This window comes from Mugil cephalus, chromosome 23 (assembly GCF_022458985.1).
Source record: "Mugil cephalus isolate CIBA_MC_2020 chromosome 23, CIBA_Mcephalus_1.1, whole genome shotgun sequence".
Classification (NCBI taxonomy): Eukaryota; Metazoa; Chordata; class Actinopteri; order Mugiliformes; family Mugilidae; genus Mugil; species Mugil cephalus.
The window spans coordinates 3,341,967-3,366,907 of NC_061792.1; the positions used below are offsets into that span (position 1 = coordinate 3,341,967).

Here is a 24,941-nt window from a genome sequence, read left to right on the forward strand (position 1 = left end):
TTCTTTTAATCTTGATCACACTTTCAAGTCTCTGTAGTAGAATACTCTAATCAATAGTGCCAAATGCAGCACTAAGATCTAACAGGACAAGTACAGAGACAAGTCCATCATCTGAAGCCTTGAGGAGATCATTGGTAACTTTAACCAGAGCCCTTTCTGTTCTATGATGAGCTCTAAAACCTGACTGAAATTCTTCAAACAAACCATTCCTGTTTAAATGATCAACCAACTGATTGGCAACAACCCTTTCTAAAACTTAGGAAATAGAAGGAAGGTTGGAAATTGGACTATAGTTGGTTAGAACAACTGGGTCAAGAGTGGGGTTTTTAAGTAATGATTTAATTACAGCAGTTTTAAAAGACTGGGGCACATATCCTGTTAATAAAGATAAGTTTGTCTAATTTAATATGGATGTATTAATTAATGGAAAAACCTCCTTGAGCAATTTAGTCGGGATGGGGTCTAGAAGACAAGTTGATGGTTTAGATGCTGTAATAACTGAGGTCAGCTCTGAAAGATCAATTAGAACCAAAGAATCGAAATACTGACTAGGTCCTACAGAGGTTTATAATGCTGCTGTACTTACACCTTTGACAGGTGGAACGGTGCTATGAATTTTATCTCTAATACTAAAAATGTTATCAGTAAAGAAGCTCATGAAGTCACGAAGGAATAGATGGCTCAATGGAGCTGTGACTCCTTGTCAGCCTGGCTACAGTCCTGAAAAGAAATCTGGGGTCTGTTCTTGTTTCCTTCTACGCTGTTCTACTCTTACTGAGAGTTATTTTTATAATTCGTTAAACTATCTCTCCAGGCTATGTGAGCTTCTTCAGATTTAGTGGAATGCCAAATTTTTTCCAGCTTTCCAACTTCCTGCTTTGAACTACGCAACTGTGAATTATACCATGGAGCTACCCTCCTCCGATTGATCACCTTCTTTTTCAGAGGAGCAACTAGATTTAGAGTTGTACTAAGGGATGCTGTCATGCTGTCAACAAAATAATCTATTTGTGATGGACTTAGATTGTGGTTGCTGTCATCCACATCACTGACATAAGGCACTGAGGTAAATACTGATTCCTTATACCTAGTTACAGCGTCACCAGAAAAGTGCCATAACGTCTTTCCAATTTCAGTGTAATCTCTTATAGTAAATTCAGATGTTATAAGGAAAAGATCAGACAAAAGAGGGTTATGAGAATATATTGTCAGACCTTCAGTTTCTATGCCATATGTTAATACAAGATCTAAGGTGCGATTGAAACAGTATTTGTTAACTTTGATACCAACAATGTTGAGAACTATCATGTTGAAACTCTTAGGAATTTAGTTTTGTTAGTTTTTCTTTAAAAAATAAACAAAATAAATATGATTTGTATTTGTTTGTGTCTGTCTAATGCAGCCACACCTTTTTAAATACAAATTTTTTTTTTCCACAAATGTGATAATATTTGAGATTGTGCGTCCGAAAACTTTTTTGATTGATTGTTTGCCTCATTTATCTCATGCAGTTTTATCTTTGTACAGGGAAGCACCCAGTGTCTGCTCTCATTGAGTTATGTAACAAGAAACGGATAATGCAGCCAGACTTTGTCATGGTTCATCACAGTGGTCCAGACCACCGCAAGAATTTCCTTTTCAAGGTGGGTAATTTTGATTTTGTGTGTCAGTCTCTCTCCTTTTTATGTATTTCACCTTTGGTCTTTGCCCGCACTCTAGCACAGATACTGCATCTGAGTTCAGATCTCAAAGCTTTATTTTTGTCTGACTGATAGGATTCAGACCAGTCTAATGCAGTTCCTGTAATTTTGATCATACTTTCAAGTCTTTGTAGTAGAATACTGTGATCAATATTAAGATCTAGCAAGACAAATATAGGGACAAATCCATGTTATGTTACCTTGTTTACTTGCTAACACTGCTAAAAATCTCCTTAAGAGGTCAGGCCACTGTATCCTGAAGGAGACATGGATATGTGTTAGGTATACTGTATTTTATAGACATTTTCCTGATTTTTTTGGATTTTTATAATATAATTTTTCGTTGAAGAAGAAATAAACCACGTTCATGATGTTTAGAGTTGCACATATCATACAGAAGGTCCATGGGAATCTAGCCAACCTCCCTAGCCACAAAACTTCCATATATTCACAGATGCAAAAATGAAGCATACCGAGAAATGAACACAGCGCCTACTGTGAAATATGGAGGAGGCTTGGTTATGTTCTGAGACTGCTTTGCTGCTGATATCAACTACCAGTTATTTTCACATCAGCAATGGCCGATGGCCAATACAGGCTACCGATTTTTTGTGAGTGGATATTTTGAGACACTGCTTTTCTCCCTCCATTTACATGATAAAAAAATGACACAATGGTAACACATGTTACAATGTCTCAATTTAACCAACACATTTATTGAACTCAAAGAATTTTAGAGTCAGAGCCCCTAAAATATATACATGTATCTGCGAATGCACCTACATATTGTATACCGATACCAATAAGCGGCCTGCCGATATATTGGTCAATCTCTACTATGCAGTGTACAGTACTATCTCAAACCTATTAAAGTATTGGAGGTATTATTGGAGCGACATTTGCCCAATGTCAGAAAACTTGATCTCAGTTGTAGGTCATGGGTCCCCCAACAGGATAATGACCAAAAACACTCAAGAATGGCTAAGAACAAAACACTGTACTATTCTGAAGTGGCCTTCCATGAACCCTGATCTCAATCCTGTTGAGCATCTTTGGAAGGAGCTGAAATGTGCAGTCTGGAGAACGTACCCTTCACACCTGACACAGCTGGAGTAGTTTGCTCAGAAGGAGTGAGCCAAAACAAGTGCAGAAGTCTCATTGAGAGTTACAGAAGTTGTAAGTTATTTCAGTCCATGACAATTTTGTCCATGTCTGCGTGTGATCATGTGTGATTCAGTGAGCGCTTCTGTTCCTCCTCACACAATTATTTAACACTCCACTCATCTAAGATTCGTGTCTCTCCAGGTCACAGTGAATGGTATGGACTACCAACCCCATACGTCTAGTCCCAATAAGAAGCATGCCAAGGCCATGGCAGCCACAGTCGCCCTACAGGCACTGGGAGAGGTAATATACATACCTGAGACTTATGACCCTGCTTGAGTCTGACAAAATTGCCTACCTGAAAACCATGGATTTATTAATATCCGTAGCCTTAGTTAGGTGTAAACTAAGCTGGCAATTAGCCAGTAATTCCCCATTTTGTAATTTAAATACAGAAATGTGTATATTACATTATAATTTGATTAAGTCACTACAGTTAAATTTGTGTTCATATTATTGCTGTCAAATTCCTTTCAACCCCACAAGTAATATGTCTTGTAGCATCGAACATGCCCAAACAAGAAGCAGGAAAAAAGCAAATTTAAATATTAATTTGCATTTTTGTGTGCAAACTTTGGTTTACTGACAGCCTACTGTAGCCTACTACATGATGTATTTTTTCTGAATCTAAGTTGATTTAACTTTTCAGTGCCTTATTAAATTCAATTCAGTTTTATTTGTATAACATTAATAACAATACAAAAACTGGCCTGAAACCTCCAGAGCAAGCCTGAAGGCAACAGTGGCAGGGAGAAACTTTCTTTTAACAGGAAGAAACCTCGAGCAGAACTCAGCTCATATGGAGAGACCCATATGACTAAGGCCAGTCGGGCAGAAACAGAGAAGAAAGAGAAAAGAAGAGCAGGAGAAACAAGATAAAGAAACTTCTGTCATAGATACATAGATTAAAGGAAACACGTAGAATCTAATCATGCAAGATAGCTGATGATCTTATGGGACCGTTTGAGAGTATAAGAGGAATGATGAGCAGGTTGGAGAATCGTTCATCCAGGTAGGATGACTGCAGGCCATGAGGACTGGGCAGGTGAGACCATGACAACAGATGCTGTATGGAGCTCCACTGGTCAGATTTAAGACATTGAAGGCATCTTACTTTCTTGTAGAGACAGTCTAAGTTTTTAAGTTTTGGTAATATAGGTCTGGAAAAAAAGTAGAATTTTTATATATTTTACACCTCAGTCTGCTGCTGTATGTGCAGTCTTATGATGTAAGGAGAGCATGCAATAGCGCCTAGATGTGCCAGTTGTTAATTATGGCTGCTGCACACATGAAAAACTAAGATTTTTCAACCAAAGGATTTTTTTTCTTTCTGACAAGTCAATCGGCAATCATGACAATTGACAAACCAATCTGTTCAATTTAAACAAAATTTAGACTACTTAAAGATGGATGATGGCACAGCTCTTCAAAAGTGAAGCCAAAGCAAGTAGACCTCCACCTGGTGACTTGCTGCATTATTGGTCATATCTCCACCCCCTCCATGTTAGTGGGTAGGCCGTGGGCCGCACAAAAATGAAAAAAATATATATATTGTAAGCTTGAATTGCATTTTAATGCGTTTGATTTTCTTCCAAGGTTCCTGTTGATGGTCCGGGACTCTACACTGGCCCTGTCTTCACTGCTGCTTCCACTGGCCCCCTGTTCTCTACATAAACATAAAATAGAACAATAACAGCAGATATCCTGACTTGTTACAGTAAGGAGAACCTGTGTATTATTGATGGCAGCATTCCACTTAAGGGAGATCCTGATTTTGTGCATAGTTTTTCACCACTATAACTTAATCCTTAATGGAACTAAGCCATTACTTAATATACTTGTGCTTTTTCTGGGCAAACATCTACTTTCAAACAGATCTGTTTGACATAGTTCAACTATTTGACCCAATGTATTTTGTATCCCATTAAATAACCCATCCATCATTTCCGCACTGGCGCCCTATTTTATCTGTTGAGAAGAAATTCTCATAAAATGCACTGCGGTTCAGAGTAACTTTGGAGTGAAGCAACTTTTGACCAAGTATGTGGTCATAAAAGTTTAGGAACCTTTAGCTATGTATTTTTGCCAGGTGATTAGGACTGTTAAAGAGTCAGCATGATTAGGACTGGGAAAGAGACAACCCAAACCGGAGTGAATCATGTATGTAATGTATGTATGTATGTATGGTATAGTAGAATTTTATCTAATCTGTGTTGCGGACCAAGACTTAAGTCAAATCCAAGAACATGCACAGTTTCTTTGCATTGGAGTTGTTGTTGATCACAGCAACAATGAGATAAGCTGGTCAAAAAAGATAAGAGATGAAGGTTTATTGTTCAACTAGATATTTTATTTGTGGCCTGTGTTTTAAAAATGCTTAACCTACATTAGTTGTAGTTGTTCAGACTAGCTATTTGAAAAAAATATTGAAAGAGAAATAAAGATTATATTTATATTATTTAGTTGCAAAAGGCACATTGTCTTTTATGGTAACAGTGCTTGTGTTGAATGTGATGTTCTGTCTTTTACTGTTGTGGTGCCCCTACACCTTTTGTTTTTGAAATGTTTTGAGCAAGTATGTTTATAGCGGATGTCATTCACTTCACCCTAAGCTACACTCTCTGCTTCCTAAAATGCTTAACCTATATATCTATCAGTCAACGCATTATTAATTATGGTTATTATTTAGAGGGAGTTTGGCTACACAAAAAGGCCTGGACATCAGAAGAAATCACCAGTAGCAGATGGCTGAAAGGATCCTTTCCTTTGTAAAGAAAACTACCAGGCAATTTTAGGGCACTCTGGATGAGGTAGGTATATTATCCATGTTAGCATAAAGTGCAAATACAGAGGATTCACTGCAAAATGAAAACCAGTTCAAATTGACACACTGGTTCAGAAACAGCATTCTTAATGATAGAAATTTAAGATCTGGTTGGGTGGGCATCGATTACCTGGGGACCATGTTGCAGACCATGTACACACTTTGGGGTGGTAATATCTTTCTACTAGGACTCTGCCAAATGAAAGTTTCCCCCCTAGCAATCATCGATCCCAATCTGGGGTAACTTGTTTTCATCAAGGAAACAATCAATGGGAGCAAACACAAGGTTCCATATGCCCATGTTTTGACAGTGAAACCTAAAAAACTTTGTGGCACAATAAAAGCTACGCAGGCTACTGCTGAAGAGAGAATAGTGACCTGGCGTCTCAGTAAGTAAAAATTGTACAGCAAATTACTTGAACCCTATTTTTCCTAATACAGAGATCCTGAGATAAAACTAATCCAGTGTGAATCACCTTTTTTTTTTTTTTTTTTTTTTTTTTTTGCACCAGTGCCTCCCTGCCGATGACCCAGTGCCCCTCCAGGAGATCTGCTCTGGCACGATTCTGATAATTAACAGATATTAACAGATAATTAAACAGGATGTATGAATGAGCCTCTGAGCAATTTTCATATATATTATTACATTGTTCTTTTTTCTTTTGCACTAATGACTTTTTTCTAAAACAATTATGTCTAGTAAAAAGGGTATTATTTAATTTTTATACTGTTAAAATGTTTTATTATTATCTACCTAAGGCAAAATTACGAAGTTATTCAATGATCATGACATTTCAACTAAAAATTGGTATCAGAGATACTAGCCCTGTAGTTACTAGCCCTGTAGTTACTTGCCAGCCCCTTGCCAGCTGGCCAATCAGAAACAGAGGAAGCAATTTGCCTTCTTGCCTCCTGTCCTCCTGCTTGTTGGACCCTGGTTTTAAAGGTTTGTGGTGGGAAGATAGAGCCTAGGTAACGCTGGGGTACCCCATACACTTTGCAGTCACATAGTTTGCATTGTTACCACATTAGTTAATGGGTTGATGCCACCAATATAAGTTTTATTTAAGCCCAGTTGTAGAAAAGATAGGTAGGCAAAAACGACCAAAAACCGTGACTGGTTCAAGGCACAGAATAAACAAACAAACAAAAAAAACAATAACACACGAAGAAAACCCTAAAAACGGTTTACATCACAAAGCTACTGGCGACATGCAGCCACTCTTATAGGTGCCATAAACTGGCTATGACCAGGTGCTCCTTGCAAGATTTCTGCCAGAGGTGTGGAAAGAAAAACCAGAAGAGTTGTCCAAGAGCCAAGGACCATTTGTGGAGAGCTTCGGAAAGACCAGGAATTAGCAGGTACAATTGTTTCATAGAAAACGATGAGCAGTGCACTCAACAGCCATGGCCCTATAATAGGGCAAACAGATTCTATATAATAGAATAGAATAGAATTTATAGGCATTGTACATCTCAGCATACAATGTAATCGGAGAGACCATCTTGTGCAAGAACAAGAACACGAACGAGAATACCTCTAGTATGTATAAATAGAGTAAGAAAAAAGAAAAAAGGCAGGTAAATGAAATTCCTTTATTTCTGACAACTATATTTAAAGTCATGTGACTACCCAAAAATTCACAGGAGGAACTGATAAGGGGATCTGTAACAACACTGAAATAAATAAAATCTTATTGATGCCCATCTCCAATTATGACAGCAGAGAATGAAAAGTGCCTTACACACACAACCCATTCATAGTTGCTAAATTAGGATAAAATAGAAGGCTCTGAGTGAGTCTACATGAAAAGCCATTTGGGAGTTATAAGAGATGGCTCTTCTAAGGGAGTTTACCGAAAAGAGCTGGATCTTTGAAACACGTCAGACTTCCCATGACTGGAAAGAGGGAGGGAGAGAGAATGCATTCATGGCATACAATGTATTCTTCATTTCCATCATTGTGCTTAAAGTACTAAGAAGGATAATATCTAATACAGACATGGTGAGTATGTTTTCCTGTTTTCAACGATTGAAGAACAATTAGAAACAGTGTGTGTTCAGTCATTAAATCAGTAAACCTTGCCTCTAGTTATATGCTGGAAATTTATGGAAAAGCAGATACTGTACTATAGAAGATGCTGAAGCCTTCTAGATGAGGTCAAGCAGAAAGTAACACTGATAGTTAGTCAACATACAATATGCACAGCAAAACGCACACACACACACACATACATAAAAAAAACAAACAAAAAAAACGGTCAACTGTCATACAAAGAAGAAGTAGAAGTAAAAGCAAATTAAGATGTGCAATTCCAGTTATGATGCCATCATAAAAAACAAACTTTACTTTCACAAATTCTCGAGCTCTGGTTGGCAAAGTATCTAAAATTATAATTGGGGATGACATTAGGGGTTAGTGTTATCACCATTTGAGTGTTTTAAGGGAGATTAAGTGACAACAAGTGACTATTTTTGGTAATGTTAAAAAGTAATGTTTAAAATACCTTTAATAATTTGCTTCTTTTTTAACTTGAGCTCTGTCAAATTGTTCCATAGTTGCGCAGGGAGAATTTGACTTTATGAAATTATAAATATGATGTAAAGCATCAAATTCATCAGTGTTCACCTGATTTGTGTTCTTTACAGTACGGGTTCATCAATATTTGCCTCCATTCACTTGTGATGGAGCGATTTGGCCAAAAGACTTGGGACAAACTGAGGTCTGGCCATCAGTACACATCTATATTTGCAGTAGTGACAATTTCTATTTAGTTCAAGATTATGCTTGTATTCAAGTTGACAACTTTCTGTTTCATAAAAAAAAATTGTTATTATTTTTGCAAAGATCTCTACCAGGCATCCAGGATATCTTCATGACATATACGGTTTACGACGATATCCTTACCATAAGTCTTGTGCAGGAGGCCTGTTCCCTGCTGGGTAAGAGATCAATCACTGTTGCTGCCTATTTTACATATTGCATAGATCACATTTTCTCAGTCATGTTTGTTTGTTGATATGACATTGTCATTTAATTCAGGTTTATTAAAGATAGTTTACTTTTTGCTTATTTGTGCATTGTTGTTTTCACCGAATCCTAGTCATATTTAGTATGTCCTACATTTGTGTAGGCAAAATTTGACAATATGAAATTATATTAAAAAAAAAAATAGAAAATGTAAAGCAATGAATTCATATTAGTCTGACGTGTCATATATTAGAGATGTGATGTTTGCGGAAGAACGGAATCTATTGACCAGACCTTTTAAACAGACAATGGGAACCGAGTCACAGTTGTGAGCCCTTTTTTTTTTTTTTTTTTTTTTTGTGAAAATATCGCATTAAGTCATACTGTGTCCACACTGCCCACACATGAGTGCCTCAGTACCCAGGGCTTTCAAGGAGGAGGCACGCTTTATTTGAAGGGGGTGTTGATGACTCAAAAAGACTAAGTGAGCCAAAGAAAACACAGCAGTATCTGGATACACTTTCATGATGACAAAAAGCAGTGTAATATTTGCCAGGATCAGTATCAGTATTTCAGAATAATTGAAACTCAGACAGATATCCCTGCAATATGTTGTTGAATATTGATTATTTAGAGTGATTAATTCACAGTTAAAATAAGTTAGCCCCAGGCTGGATTCTTGACAATAAATATACATAACAATGAACTCTGGAAAGAACAGATACACAAGATGAATCCATAAATCCGTAACATATATAGTACTCTATTTTGGGTATAATTGATTTGGGTCATAATATGTGCATGGGTTATAATACAGTACACTCCTGGGAATGCAAGAGTTACTCAGGTAATGTCAGCAGGGTACTCAACTCTTCCCAAGAGGGTGATTATTTTGACTATAAATACTTAAGGGAATGTGCTGTAATTGAATGTTTGCTTAGGATCAGTGCTGTAAACACACAACAGGTCTTGACTGCTATAGCCTGACCTCATTATGAGACATCTTGTACAATTTGAAATGGGCTGTGATAAACAAAATATTTAGTCAAACAATTGTTTGTTCAGGGAATTTCAGCTCTTCTCAAGGGTCTGATTATATTGCTATCATAAACCATTGGGAAAAGGCTATAATTAATGATCTGTTTGTTTGCTAGTACTGTCTGACAGGTGTGGACTGCAATGCCTGGCTTCAAAATAAGAAGTATTTGATGGATATGCTGCAATTGTGTGTGTGTTTTTTTTTTTTTATCTTTCAGATATACCTGCTGATGTATTCCTTAAGCTTTTCGGAGAACATTTCTTCAAATTCTGTAAAAAAGCGGGCTATGACACAATGCTGAGGACACTGGGAGGAAATCTCGTTGAATTCATTGGAAATCTGGATGCTCTTCATAGTTACCTGGCGCTGTCCTATCAGGTATGCTCATTGCTCATGTAAGTTGTTACTTGGGAAGACAGAGTTGAAGAGGCGAATGAGCGCAAGAGAGATAGATATGCGGAGTTGGCATCGGAAGTGGAGCAGCGAGGCTGGAGCGCTCGTATGCGCCCAGTGGAGGTCGGCTGCCGTGGATTTGTGGCGAAATCCGCCATTGCTCTCCTGTGTGAGTTGGGTATTCGTGGAAAAGAACAGTAGTGGCAGTAGTGTTGTTTTTGGCGGCCTGTTTTAATTTTAGTTTTAGTGTAGTCTTTCTGTCAAACTGTCATTTTAGTTTTTATTAATCTTAGTCATGTTCAAACTTTTTGTTTAGTCAAGTTTTAGTCCACCAAAACTCTGAGCATTTTAGTCTTATTTTAGTCAGAATAACCCACGACTATTTTAGTTTAGTTTTAGTCGACAAAAACTGATGACATTTTAGTCTAGTTTTAGTCAATGATTTTAATCTCTTTTTAGTAATGTCACTTTGTTTAACCCAGTTAATATAGTATTATTACCTAGTATAGTATAGATGAAACCAATTTTTTCTTTCAGTCAAACCCATTTCACAAAACAAACATGGTTATCTTATTATTATGTTATTGTTACCTTATAGACTCACACACACACGCACGCTAGGCTAGACACATGTTACGTTTTAACTTACCTCGATTTCATGATCATGGAAGATCTTGAGATGTCTTTTTAGATTCGTGGTGTTTTTCCCGGCTATTTTATGGCCGCATTTCTCCCCATCTTTTTCCACGACGCATTCCGTTTGGTTTTCCACCTGTTTGTAATTAAAGTGTGTCCAGACATCATTTGTCTCATTTCATTTTTCTTCCCGACAACCCAGCCATGACTCCAACTCACCCACCCACTGCATCTAGTTGTATTTGCCGCAAGTGTGGAGAGGGGATCAAGGAAGTGACGTCGCCTGCGTCTGGTCTAAGCACTGCAGTGCGACCGCGACGTACAGCCGAGGAAACAGAAAACAATAATAACATGACTAACTTTATTTCGTCTCGTTTTAGTCAACGAAAATGAGGAGACATTTTAGCAGATTTTTTCTTTTGTAAACCACATTTAGTCTCGTTTTTATTCGTCAACAATATTGCATTATATATTTAATTATAGTTATCGTCACAAGACCACCATTTACGTTTTGTCTGGTCTCGTTTTCGGAAAGTGATATAGGTTCGTTGACGACGATATTTCATATTTCGTTACACTACCTGGCAGCGGAGCGAGCAAGCCAGTGGTTGTGGCTACGGAGGAAGCACGCTAACTGGGGAGCATGCTTAAGGTAAGGCTAGCTATGTGCTAACATTAGGTAGCTGTTGTAGTTAGATTAATCTTATCTGTTGGTTGAAAGGCACATGGTGGCGCGGTGGCTGCATTGAGGGGGGTGACTCTGGGACACTGGAGCTCACTGTTAAGCCTTCTTGAGGTGTCGTGGGCCTAACTTAATGAAACATCAGTGAAAGGAGGTGCCCACTTGAAAACCCTGGTGATGTGCAGCACACTGCACACTGCCGACTGTTGCTAGTTAGGCTCGTTTGCTGGTGTTTTCTTGTGTGTAACTTCTGATCTTGGAAGAGGGGAGGAATGTTGTTTGAAGCATAGTTGAATGTCCCATCATTTTTACTTACTATTGGCAGTTTGGCTAATTAGTTGGTGCTTTCCAGTGTTTTGTTTCCGTGGCTAGGCTAATTGTATCTCGTTTCTGACATAGGCAGAAGGATGAGATGTCCTGGTCTGAGTGTAGCTGCATTCCCATCATCTCTATTACCGACTGCTGGTGTCTAGGCTACTTAGCTGGTGTTTTTTTTATTTCTGTGGTTAGGCTAATTGTATCTCGTTTCTGACATAGGCAGAAGGATGAGATGTCCTGGTCTGAGTGTAGTTGCATTCCCATCATCTCTATTACCGACTGCTGGTGCCTAGGCTACTTAGCTAGTGTTTTTTTATTTCCGTGGCTAGGCTAATTGTATCTCGTTTCTGACATAGTTAGTAGCTGACCACTGGTCTGCTGGTAGGTTGTCCAGTTGGACCTGGCTTCTAAAGGAGTTTTGCCTTAGATCATGGCACAAGGGATTGTAAAATCTTGTCCTGTGTATTAATGAATATGGAAAGTGTCTCAGTCCAGAAGTGTGGATCCAAAGTGTTTCAGTGTGAGGTTATATAAAGTGGCTTGTGTGCCGATGTGCAACCGACAGTGCAATCAGTCAAGTCATTAACCATTAAACTGCTAACAGTTAGAGTTGTGTATTCTGATAGCTGTGGGGATGAATGACCTCCTGTCACAGTCCAAGATGCACTGTACCTTCCTCATGTAGCACCTTTCAGTGACAGTCCCCACAGAGTCCAGACACCTCCCCAGAACTGAGTCTATTGAAAATGTCTGTTAGTAAAATGGTGTGATTCTCATGTCAACCTTATGATTAATGCTTGAAGAAGTGACTAACTAGAACAACACTTAATAGAACATGAGTGGCTCCTCTTTTAAACTACTTCTCAGTTGTTTTTTGGTGTTTGTGCATGAAAGCTCTGTTGAGTGTGTTAAAAAAGGCTGAAGCTACAAGTGAAGCTAAAAGGGGATGGATGGATGGATGGATGGATGGATGGATGGATGGATGGATGGATGGATGGATGGATGGATGGATGGCTTTATTCATTCCAAACTGGGCAATTTAACAATTGCAGCAGCAGTGTACAGGCACTCACATCATACATCCTATATAACAGGGGAAAAAAACAATCCTGATTTACACAGTATTTACAAGATTATGGAAATAAGTGAGTTGAAATAAGTGAATAAAAGGAGGGAAAAGAAATAATTTCCAGAATGTTATCTGTCACATGCAGATGAAGAATTAAACAAGTGTATGGATGGAGGCAGGAAAGATTTCCTGTAGCGCTCTTTGAGACAACGGAGTTTCTTGGAGAACGATCTCCGTTGTCTGTCTATCGTCTGGTGGAGAGGGTGGTCAGGATTATCCATGCTTGATAACAGCTTGTGAAGTGTTTTCCTCTCCACCACCACCTCAAAAGTTTCCTGTGTGTAGCCAATGACAGAGCCAGCCTTTCTGATCAGTTTATTCAGTCTGTTGGCATCACTGGCTGCAGTGCTGTTCCCGCAGCAGACTACAGCAGAGAAAAGGGTGCAGGCCACGGCAGACTGGTAGAACATCTCCAGCATCTTACTACATACATTGCAGGACCTCAGCTTCCTCAGGAAGTAGAGACTGCTGCAGGCCTTCTTGTACACAGATGTACTGTCTCCAGTTCAGTCTGTCATTGATGATCACGGCCAGGTGTCTGTACTCCTCCACCACATCCACATCCCTGCCAGGGATGCTGAGGGACTGAGGATCTGTTCCCTTCCTCCTGATGTCAGTCACCATCTCTTTGGTCTTGTCCATGTTAAGCAGCAGGTGATTACTTCCAGCCCACCCCACAAATCTGTCCACCATTATACTCCTCCTCATCTCGTCCACCTCTTATACACCCCACAACTGCAGAGTCATCAGAAAATTTCTGTATGTGACAGTCCCTTGCGGGGCTCCCACACCACTCACCACCACATCAGACAGGACACTTCCCAAATCACAAACTGTGCCCTGTCTGTCAGGTAGTCAGTAATCCAGAAGACAGTGGATTCAGTGGAGGTGTTTTCTCTGTGTGTTGATTAGCGCCGCTAGCTCGTCCATCTTGTTTGCAAGAGAGTGAACATTCCCCATGACGAACACAGGAACAGCAGCCTTGAATCTCCTCTTCTTAGCTTTCACCTTCTTTCCAGCCCTGCAACCACGGCACTCTCAAACTCCTCCAGGATTACAGGCCTGGCAGCAGTACAGGTTTACACAGCAAATCGATAGGTCCCTATCTAGCATTGGCACTTTCTGGTCGTTTTTATTTTATTTTTTATTTATTTTATTTGTGTGTGTGTGTTTATACTGTGATATTATATTCTATTATCTCACGTTCAAACTGCACAATCTTTTCATTCAATAAATTTTCTTTGATTTGGGTCATGGCTTATCATTAAGGGGTGAATAAGGGTCCTGAAGCCAGACCAGTTGAGAGCTGCTGATGTAGAACACTAAAAGAGCATAGTGTACCCACTGCTGGGGTTAACGAGTTACAAAGTAACGGATTACTGTAGCGATATTACTTTTTGTGTAACGCCCAGCATGGCAGTATAAAACTTGTGGCAAAGATCCTGCTCGTCGGTCATTTGAAGGAGTCTATGAGCATCTGACCCCGCCTAAACAGGCAAAGCTTTTTTCAACTCAACACTCACCACATTTTCTTGTATAAGACATAAAAAATGTAAATAAAAATGAAATAATAAAATAAAAATATTTCGTAATATATGTATATATATATTTAGATGTACAAGATAAATATTTTATAGTTAATGATGATTAAGTTAATGAAGTTGTTTCGTTCATCGATGTTTTCTGATTGGAGATGTATTTCCACCCTGGGGCACAATATTATTTGTCCATAGACTCTCGTTAAAAGTGGGGTCAGCAAAATGGTGCACTGAGCGGTCACATGCTACAAGCTCTCACACAAAACTCCTCCAAACTCATCCTTTTGACGTTATATCCTCTCTGAATGGATACCTCAAAGTTTGTAAGTTGTTCTTTCAGTAAAAACAACCATAAAATGTCTCAGCAAGAGCCCAAAAGAACTTTTTGTCACACTCCCAGTTGAGGGACCATGAATATGCTGCACAGGTTTAATAGACACCGACAGCAGCGGGGACAAATGGCTTAGAGAAAGACAGTGAGTCCTGTCCTCCTACCCTGTCCAAAGGAGCTCACACTCGAAAAAATATCAAAACCAAATACAGACGAAGTTCCAAACTCCACAATCAATATACTGGTGGAAAGATTTGACACACGAGAACAGAGGTTTGAAGAATTCAACATGCAGTTAAAACAGAATTGGGAGATGATAGCCAGCTTGACCAGAGCATCTGACTTTAATGCCGCAGAGGTCAAAGATTGCATGACAAGAATCTCAGTCCAGGAAAAAGAAGTGGAGCACCTGAAAACAGTAAATGCTGAAATTAAGGAAATGCATGTGAGCAAGACAGACACAAATGGATCCAAATGGAACTTGAGAATCAGAGGAATGAGAGAAAAGATGAACGAAGACACCAGGAAAGACGTGATTCAACTACTGTGTAAGATAGCCCCTCAATGGGAGAGAGATATGGAGGACATTGTAGACACAGTTCATGGGATCGGCAGGACGACAGAAAACACACGACAAATCATCATCCAGTTTACAAGACGTCAACACAGAGATGCGTTTCGGAAACTGACGAAGGAATGCAGGGTCTGCGCTGAAGCAGGAATCAGGTTCATGGAGGGCCTCACGAAGGAGGACAGAATGGCGAGAGAAGCTCTCTGGCCCCACATCAACCAGGTGAGGGAGAAAGGAGAAAAAGTCTATTTCCGCAGCCCTTTTGGATTAATAAATGATCGCCGCATTGAAAGCTGAAAATAAACACTAAACTTCTGACACACCTGCAATGAACAGTTATATGGAGGAATTTATCTGAGGAGGAGACAATCTAACTAGTTTACAACACCAAAGTAGCCTTTTGATAAATCGTTAATTGATGTTTACACTGCTGTGATGTTTTCCAGCAGATGGTCTGTTTAAACACTAATTTATCTTTTGTTTCATTGAACACAAGGGGACTCAAAAACAATGTGAAGCGAAAAGCTATTTTTCTGTTTTGGAAAGGGCAAAAAGCACATTGCACTTTTCTTCAAGAAACTGTTGTATATTGATGTGCTGAAGTGTGCTGAAGAAAGAAGTGATCACTGCTGACAAGTCTTATCTTGCATTTAAAAAGGTTTATTACAAGAAAGATCAGTGTCATACTCTTGCCCAATCTGAGAGAGCTTCTGGTCAATCGTTGAATCCTCTCTCTCATTCAGCTCCCACAGTCACCTTATATAGGATGGTCATCCCCAAGAATCCCCATACACAAACAAAACTTATGCGCTTAAGTCTGGTTAGTTTTACGAGCTGGCATCTGGTAAATGACCTTTTGACCTTTAAACTTTATACACACTTCACAAACCCCAAACACAGGAAAGAGACAGAAGAGAAAAACAAGAATATAACATACTACATTCCCCCCTTCAAAGCTCCTAGAGTCTCGACCATCAAAAAACTCAAACATTTTCACTGTTATAGCATAAAGACATGTTCTTCCAATAGTGCCAGTTACAGCACAATCCTTGACAATACAACAAATTCATGGAGTGTGAGGCAGGCAGTCATCTTTCTTGAAATGTCCATCTTTCAATCTAGACAGGAAATTCTCTCATGGCCCCTCTGCCTAAGGCGACCACACAGTAGTACTCCAAGCCTACTAAGAAAGAAGGATTTCTACAAAACATATAGAGAAATATCTTAAGCATATGGATACCTCAGAAAATAAATCAAAACCATATCCAATCTCAGGCTGGTCGACCCATCAGACCCTCCATTGGATCTCTCCCTACCTAACATCACTTTCCTTAAACACCCCGAAAAATAAAAGAAAACAACTGAGGTCCCAATACATCCACCTTCTTAACAAATCCATATCAATGATATACACTGCAACAAACTCTCAACATTGACAAGACTAAAATATGTTGCACTGTGATTCTTTCCCCACTTCGAGTCCCACTGGCACTGCAAGGCTTCATCACAGTGTCCTTGTTCAAGGTCCTTCAGTCCCCTCTTGTCATCCATAGTCAGGTGTCTGATCTCTCCAGAACCTTCAGATCCCCGAACTTCCAGCTTCTCGCAATGATCTTCCTTCAATAAGGAGAAACGACAGCACAGCAGTATCTTTGCAAACATTGAAAGCACATCATAACCTACTATCCAATTTAGATCCCATTAAGACCCCAATTTTGGACCAATCAATTTCACAATTTTATTCGCACTCCTTCCCGTTATCCAAAGGTATTCTATCAGGAAGTCCCCATGTGCTTATGACCTCTCTGCACTGAAACTTACAAAAACCTACAGAAACCTTCAGAAACTTGACAACTGACTGAGCATCCTTCCTGCTAAGTTGACAAATGATTCCCTCAAGCAAATATGGTGCCCCAAATTTCAAGACCACATCTTTCAATGTAATCTCATCCTCCAAATCTACTCCATGTGTGACCAAGAAAACTTTACCCAACTTCTCAGCTCCTGTCACTGCTTTTGCAGCTTCATCCATTGCTTTATTACCTCGAGTGACTCTTGACACATCCTGCTTTAGATTTCATCATAGCATAGAGAAGTTTCATTATCTGAGTGTGATGCTGTATTGGAGAACCATCTGTTTTCTTACACCCTCGATTTTCCCCCACTGATCCAAACAAATGACACATATTATGAGCCTATGCAGAATCTGTATAGAAGACAAGCTTCAGTCAACCCCACCAATTCAGCAAGCTGCGCTGATGCAGGCTACGGTACCACTTACGCTTTCTCAACAACAAATTCTGTTCCCTGGGCTTTTACGACTGCATTACTAGCACTCAACTTATCCCCCACACAGTAACACGACACTGGACTGATGAGTTCCCAATCTGCCTCACACTGACCTTAGCCTTGAGCATTTCTCTGCTTCATGAATGCCATCATGTAGTTCACCCTCTTCTGAAGTTGGTAAATTCTCAGCTGGATTTACCTCAACACACCTCATTAATGTGACATCTTCCTGTTCTAAAAACCGATAAGTCTATAAGTCTAGGCATAGTCAACGTATACTGGCCATAGTTCGAAAGATTTCTGAGACTATGATGAGTAGGAATTGTCACTAGATATCCCCTCCTTTTATTGTAATGCATTTATCCTAACATCTACGGCATTGATCTATGTCCTCTTCAGCTTCTCTTAAAACATGTCGTCTTCTTCTCTATAAGCAGGTTTTTCTCTTGGCAGGCTTCAAAAGAGAACGACTCTCACTTTCCAAATCTTCATCACTGTCCTCATTTTCACCTTCCTTTTCACTTCCACTTTCACCTTCAATTTCACTTCCACTTCACCTTCAATTTCACTTACAGTCCCTTTCTTCTTCCTGTTTACTTTCTCTTCTTTCCACTCTGGCCGGTAGTCGTCTGACTGCTGGATCATATCCTCCCACGGCTTCTTCTTGATCACTCTGATCATCCTCTTCTCCAAAATCCCTCCTTTTAATTCTCAGTTTCCCTCTGGTCTCCAAACGTCTCTAAACATCTCTAAACATGCAGTGTTCTCTCTTTTTAAACTTGGAGACATCCTTTTAGTCGTCTCTGCTTTCCCCCTTCTATAACCTGCTCAGCCTCATTCTCAATGTGATAATTACCCCCCTGACTGAATACTGACCTGAGGAGCTGAGGATAAACTTCCCTGAGCTCCATCTCCTTCTTATACGGTGGAGGTCTCTGTACTGGAACTACACATGAGAAGCTTGCATCATTCTCCGCCATTAACTTCTCTGTTTTCTTCACATTCTTTTTCATTTCATCTACAGTCTTCTCTTCACAGTCTTTCTTCATCTCCATCTATTACTGTCCCCCCTTCTCAAACAACTGGTGAATGCCAAACTCCCTTCTGTTTACGTCTTTCACCTTTTCTTCCTCTCTTTTCATCTGCCTTATATGTGGACACAAGCACCTGTATTGTTTTTATCACTTCTGGATTAAAGGTTCCTATCACTGGCCATAGTTCCTCGATCTCAGGCCAACGCTTACACCCCTCTTCTGTGACATCTTTGCAATACCTTTAATTAAAGGATTATTCTCCTGAACTACCTCAACAGGAGTAGTTACTTCTGAGTCATCCATCTTTGACATAGTAGGGACACCCCTTTTTTCCTGTAATCAAATTCAACCTAATTAAAACTTCTCTTAACTTTATTCTATTATTATTATTATGTTTATTTTAATTGATACACTATTATTATTACTACCTATATTCCCCCTTTTTGTCACAATCAACACACAGATGAATAAATTTGCCAGTTTCAGAGGATGCAAAAACAACCCCACAGATGTAAGAGCAAACAATGCCAGGTCCACACACAATATCAACCATATACAAACCGATCAAACTCGAACTCAGCACCACTCAACTCCATTATTCGAACGGTCAGTCATTGCCAAGCCTCAAACTGCAGTATTCAAGCAAATGATCTTACTACCAATCTAACTGTATATCAACCATCAGCAAATGTATGCATAGAGGTCAAAGAGCAGATAGGACATGAGTTTGTGGATAAAATCACACTGGCCTTATTGCTGGGTTCAGAAGCCTCCACTATCGTCTGGAGGCCTCAAGTTTCCTGTGAGGTAGACCAACTGTTCCCTCCTCCGCTTCCAGACACCCCCCTTGTCCTCTTGCTTCCTTCTTGAACTCTCACCCCATAAAAAGAGAAAACACGCAAACAATTTAACATTTTAGAAAACCACTACATACAATAAACTCTTCAATGTGTCTAACACATTCCTGCCAACACTTTCCTCTCTTATTTCTCTGAATATAACGTCCTCTTGCCAGGACTCATATGTTTTCACAGTTTCCCAAAGTCCACCAAATAGAGGCTCATAATATTTTCACCCCCAAAAAGTCTCCACAAAAGGCTCATCCTATTTTATCAAGCGTCCTTTGAAGGCTCATCAAGCCTCCTTCTCAGGCTCATAATATTCATCAAATGTCCTTAAAAAGGCTCGTAATATTTTAGCACATACTAAATATTTAAGTGTATTATTATTCTTATCAACTAAATCTCTTATTTTACAATGTTAGTAACAACCGTTTTATTCACATATTAACCTATTACTTCGTAAGACCAGTTGACACACACACAACAAGGATCCACAGACAACAAATACAAAACACACAAATTTAAAGTGATCACATTTCTCTTCCAAATAACTAGGCTTCTAACTTCTAACTAACTTCTTTTCACTTACTATTTTCCCTTTCTCTGTTAACCTTTATTCCCATTTTCTTCTCTTTTCTTCTCAGGCGATTCTTTCTAGCGGTCCTAGACCTGCCCTAGTAGCCTCAAGCCATAGAGCCCCTCTACTCTATTCCTATTTTTCTCTTATATTCTCTATTCCCATTTTCCTCTAAATTGACCTCTTTTTTTTTAAACAAAAATCAAAATGTTCCAAATTCCCCCTGCGCCCAGGAGTTCTCTTTCTTTTTTTTAATCCTATTTTTACTTTAAGCCAATTCCTTTAAAGCCAATTTTCACACAGCAGCTGAAATACATATGTCTTACTAGTTACAGCGGTAAAGGGCCCCTCCACTTAACTTTGCACGATGTGAGTTCAGCACCACATGTTACTAATGAGGCTTTTCTACTCTTATTTTTTCTATTCCTTTTTTTGTTCTCTTCTTCACCTTTTCTCTATTTGTAGGCCTACTCTTATTTCCTTTTATTCCTTAATCCTAACTTCTCTTTTTCTTATCTTATTTCCTTTAAATCTATATTGTCCTTTCCCCCTTTTGTGTTGCCGGCAATAAACCCCCCAAATTTAGAAATTTAGAACGATGAACAACTTCTAACAGCAGCACAACAACCACCCCCACAAAGAGTCTTTATGGTGTGTCCCCACAGCAACACAGCACAGTCCCCACGAGCAAATCAGCGCATAATAATGTGAAAAACTTACCCTGTGTATAAGTCGACTGATGCGGGAGTCAGCTCCTCAGGACTGAAAGCAGATGCTGATAGGCCACAAACATATCCTGTTCGTGACGCCAAAATGTTGTATATTGATGTGCTGAAGTGTGCTGAAGAAAGAAGTGATCACCGCTGACAAGTCTTATCTTGCATTTAAAAAGGTTTATTACAAGAAAGATCAGTGTCATACTCTTGCCCAATCTGAGGGAGCTTCTGGTCAATCGTTGAATCGTCTCTCTCATTCAGCTCCCACAGTCACCTTATATAAGATGGTCATCCCCAAGAATCCCCATACACAAACAAAACTTATGCGCTTAAGTCTGGTTAGTTTTATGAGCTGGCATCTGGTAAATGACCTTTTGACCTTTAAACTTTATACACACTTCACAAACCCCAAACACAGGAAAGAGACAGAAGAGAAACACAAGAAGATATTATACTACAAAACTCAAGTGCTGCAGACTGCTCCTTCTTGTCAGGCCGAGACTCAAAGCAGGACTCAGAATGCAGAGATAAGAAATGACAAAAGGCTTTATTTGGATTCTCCAGAGATCCCTCACAGAGGGACAAACAAATGGCTACAAAAAAACCTAGACGCTTATCTGACTACTGAAAATGAAAAACTCTCCAGAAGGAGGCAAAACTCAAATCAAAGAAACAAATCGAAAAAACACAAAACACTCCAAATGGAGGAAAACCTCAGGACTAAGGATCCAAACTAAGGAAAGAATTAACAAACAAAAACTCTCTCTTCGAGAGGAATAACAGGCTTACTTGAAAACTTCTATGGTTGAAGACATGAAACAAGGCACGGGTGTAGGTTGAGGACGATAACACTCTGGGAGAGACAAGGGGAACACAGACTACTTAAACACATGGAGGGAAATAGGGGGCAGGTGGAAACACTTAGGGCAATCAGACAGAGACACATGAGGAAGGGCAAGTGACCTGAAACGAGAGGAGAATTACTTTTCAAAATAAAACAGGAAATGACAGGACAAAACAACCCAAGACAAGACACCCTCACCGCGGTGTGACAGAACCCCCCCTCTTAGGACCGGCTACCAGACGGTCCAGGATGGTCGCGGTCGAAGTCAGCAATAAGAGTACGGTCCACAGTGAATCGTGATGGGATCCACTGTCTCTCCTCCGGACCGTACCCCTTCCAATCCACCAGGTACTGTCTGGCCCGGCCCCTGTTGCGAACAGCCAGCAGCCGTTTAACCTTGTAGACCGGACCCCCGTCTATCGGGAGGGGCGGGAGGGGCGGAACCAAGGGACTCTCCTTGGCCGGCTTGACCTGACTGACATGGAAGGTGGGGTGAACACGGAGGGAGCGAGGCAGGCGGAGCCGGACAGCCGCAGGACCGATGACCTTGGTAATGGGGAAGGGACCCACAAATCGCGGTGCCAGTTTCTTGGAGGGGACCCTGAGGTGAAGATTCTTGGCAGAAAGCCACACCCTTTGACCCGGCTGGTAGGCAGGTGCGGGTCGCCTCTTGCGGTCCGCCGCTTTCTTGGTCCGGTCCCCTTGGCGGATAAGCACCTGCCGTGCAGCGGCCCAGATGCATTGGCAGCGGCGGATGGGACCGTGACTTCAAGCTCCTGGGCAGCAAACACAGGAGGTTCATAACCATAAACACACTTGAAGGGCGAAAACCCTGTGGCAGACGTAGGCAGGGAGTTGTGGGCGTACTCGACCCAGACCAGGTGTTTGCTCCATGTCGAGGAGTTCTGGGACACTAGACAACGGAGGCCGGTTTCCAACTGCTGGTTAAGGCGTTCGGTCTGGCCGTTAACCTCCGGGTGGTAGCCCGAGGTCAGACTGGCCTTAGCTCCGATGAGCCGGCAAAATTCCCTCCAGAACCGTGACACGAACTGGGGCTCCTGGTCCGAGACGATGTCCTTGGGAAACCCGTGAATCTTGAAAACATGGTCAATCATAATTTCAGCTGTTTCCTTGGCTGAAGGCAGTTTAGGCAGGGCAATAAATCTGACCATTTTAGAGAATCTATCCACCACAGTGAGGACTGTGGTGTTACCTTGAGAGACCGGGAGCCCCGTGACGAAATTCATCGATATGTTGGCCCATGGTCTGGAGGGGAGGCAGTGGTTGCAGAAGTCCCATACGTGACCTGGAGGACACCTTGTTCCTCGCACAGACCGAACAAGCCTCGACGTACTCCCGGACTTCCGATTCCATGGATGGCCACCAGAACCTCCGAGAGATGGCGAACACTGTCCGCCGAACTCCCGGATGACAGGAAAGCAGCGAGGAATGGGCCCAATGAATCACTTGTGGGCGCAAATCAACAGGGACAAACAATCGATTCTCGGGGCACCCACTAGGTGGCGGAGCCTCACCATTAGCTTGCTTAACCTCATTTTCTATCTGCCTCACCGCTCCAACCACACAGGTCAGTGGGAGGATAGGCTCTGGTTCTTTGGCTACAGGCTCAGGGTCGTATAGACGTGACAGGGCGTCAGGCTTGATGTTTCGGGACCCCGGCCTGTAAGAAAGAGAAAAAGAAAAGCGGTTAAAGAACAGCGCCCACCTGGCCTGGCGAGAATTGAGTCTCTTTGCCCTGCGTATATATTCCAGGTTCTTGTGGTCAGTCCAAACGATGAACGGGTGCTCAGCTCCCTCCAACGCCACCTTAACCGCCAACAGCTCCCAGTTGCCGACATCATAATTCCGCTCTGCTCTGGACAGTCGCCACGACAGGAAGGCCCAGGGATGCATCTTCCCATCCTGCTCTGACCGCTGTGAGAGGACGGCCCCTATACCCTCGTTGGAAGCATCCACCTCTACAACGAATTGCCACTGCGTGTCCGGCATGATGAGGATGGGCGCCGTGGTGAAGCGGGACTTCAGCTTCTGGAAGGTAGCTCCTGCCTCTGGTGACCAGGAGAAATGAACCTTCGAAGAGGTGAGTGCGTGCAGGGGAGCCGCTATTGCGCTGAAGCCTCTGATGAACCGCCTGTAAAAGTTAGCAAAACCAAGGAATTGCCGAACTTTTGCGGCTATCAGGAGTGGGCCAATTGACCACAGCGCTAACTTTAGCCGGATCCATCTGCACCCTTCCAGGGGCTACGATGAAGCCCAGGAAGGAGACGGTATCGGCGTGAAACTCGCTCTTTTCAGCCTTGACGTAAAGTTTGTGGTTTAATAGTCTCTGTAATACAGCTGCTACATGTTTTTTTATGAGTGTCCAGGTCAGGTGAGTAGATGACAATGTCGTCAAGGTAAACATACACAAAATGGTCAAGGAAGTCCCTTAGCACATCATTGATCCTGGCCTGGAACACAGCAGGAGCATTAGTGAGCCGGAACGGCATAACCAGATATTCATAATGACCGCTAGGGGTGTTGAACCCCGTTTTCCATTCATCCCCCTCCCTGATCCTGACCAAATGGCAAGCATTTCGAAGGTCTAATTTTGTAAATATCTTGGCCTGTTGTAGTTGATCAAACACAGATGACATGAGGGGCAAGGGGTAGCGGTTTTTGATAGTAATGTCATTGAGGGGGCTGTAGTCAATACACGGTCTTAAAGTCCCATCTTTCTTGTTTACAAAGAAAAAATAAACTGCGACTAGCCATGTTTGGCTATGTTTGGCTACATGACATTGTAATGTCTGAGTGTACCTATAATTAATGTAACTGTGCGTATTAAAGGTGATGTGATGTTTGCATTTGTTTGCCCACCCATCAACCACCAGCCGCCAATATAAAAGGGGACTGTTGGCTCATTCATTTTCCACCACAGAGGTGTGTCTGCATCCAGTGGAATTGTCTTCTCTTCCAACTGACGCATTTCAGTAACAGCATCAGTGCCAGCTGTGCGATGCTGCAGTGATGCTAGGATTTGAGTGTCCTGTCCACATTCCACCTTTTGCTACCGATTGGGATGAAGAAGCTCCGTGCACAGACTTGGAGAGAAGCTGCGCTCGCATGAACTCTGTGAGGAGTAATTTACTGGTTCTGGATCTCATCACGCTAGTATCGATCCAATACTGATACTGGCCTTGGTATTGATACCATCAATATTTAGATCAATAGGCCAAGCCCTACTGACAGCCTGGGGAAAAAAACTGCTATCTCCACCCTGTTGGCAGCAGACTGAGGAAGCTGTGTGAGGGGTGGGTGGCATCACCCACAACACAGAGAG

The 24,941-nt window shown here is 41.1% G+C and overlaps 2 protein-coding genes across 4 annotated transcripts in view; both read left to right on the forward strand.

The window, feature by feature from the left end:
- LOC125000761 (protein SON) overlaps positions 1 to 5,322 on the forward strand; it is a 70,629-nt gene extending 65,307 nt beyond the window's left edge. For 2 of the 3 annotated variants that reach the window (XM_047576411.1, XM_047576412.1), the window contains exons 18-20: positions 1,528 to 1,643; positions 3,006 to 3,107; positions 4,461 to 5,322. In XM_047576411.1, coding sequence (XP_047432367.1) covers positions 1,528 to 1,643; positions 3,006 to 3,107; positions 4,461 to 4,538 — 296 coding nt within the window. In that variant the 3' untranslated portion in view covers positions 4,539 to 5,322. Of the gene's footprint in view, positions 1 to 1,527; positions 1,644 to 3,005; positions 3,108 to 4,460 lie in introns of those variants that run through there. The other variant, XR_007111383.1, reaches the window with a different exon arrangement.
- Positions 5,323 to 5,467: 145 nt separating this feature from the next.
- LOC125000763 (guanylate cyclase soluble subunit beta-2-like) overlaps positions 5,468 to 24,941 on the forward strand; it is a 54,430-nt gene continuing 34,956 nt past the window's right edge. The window contains exons 1-3 of the mRNA XM_047576415.1: positions 5,468 to 8,411; positions 8,537 to 8,631; positions 9,916 to 10,076. Coding sequence (XP_047432371.1) covers positions 8,374 to 8,411; positions 8,537 to 8,631; positions 9,916 to 10,076 — 294 coding nt within the window. The 5' untranslated portion in view covers positions 5,468 to 8,373. The remainder of the gene's footprint in view (positions 8,412 to 8,536; positions 8,632 to 9,915; positions 10,077 to 24,941) is intronic.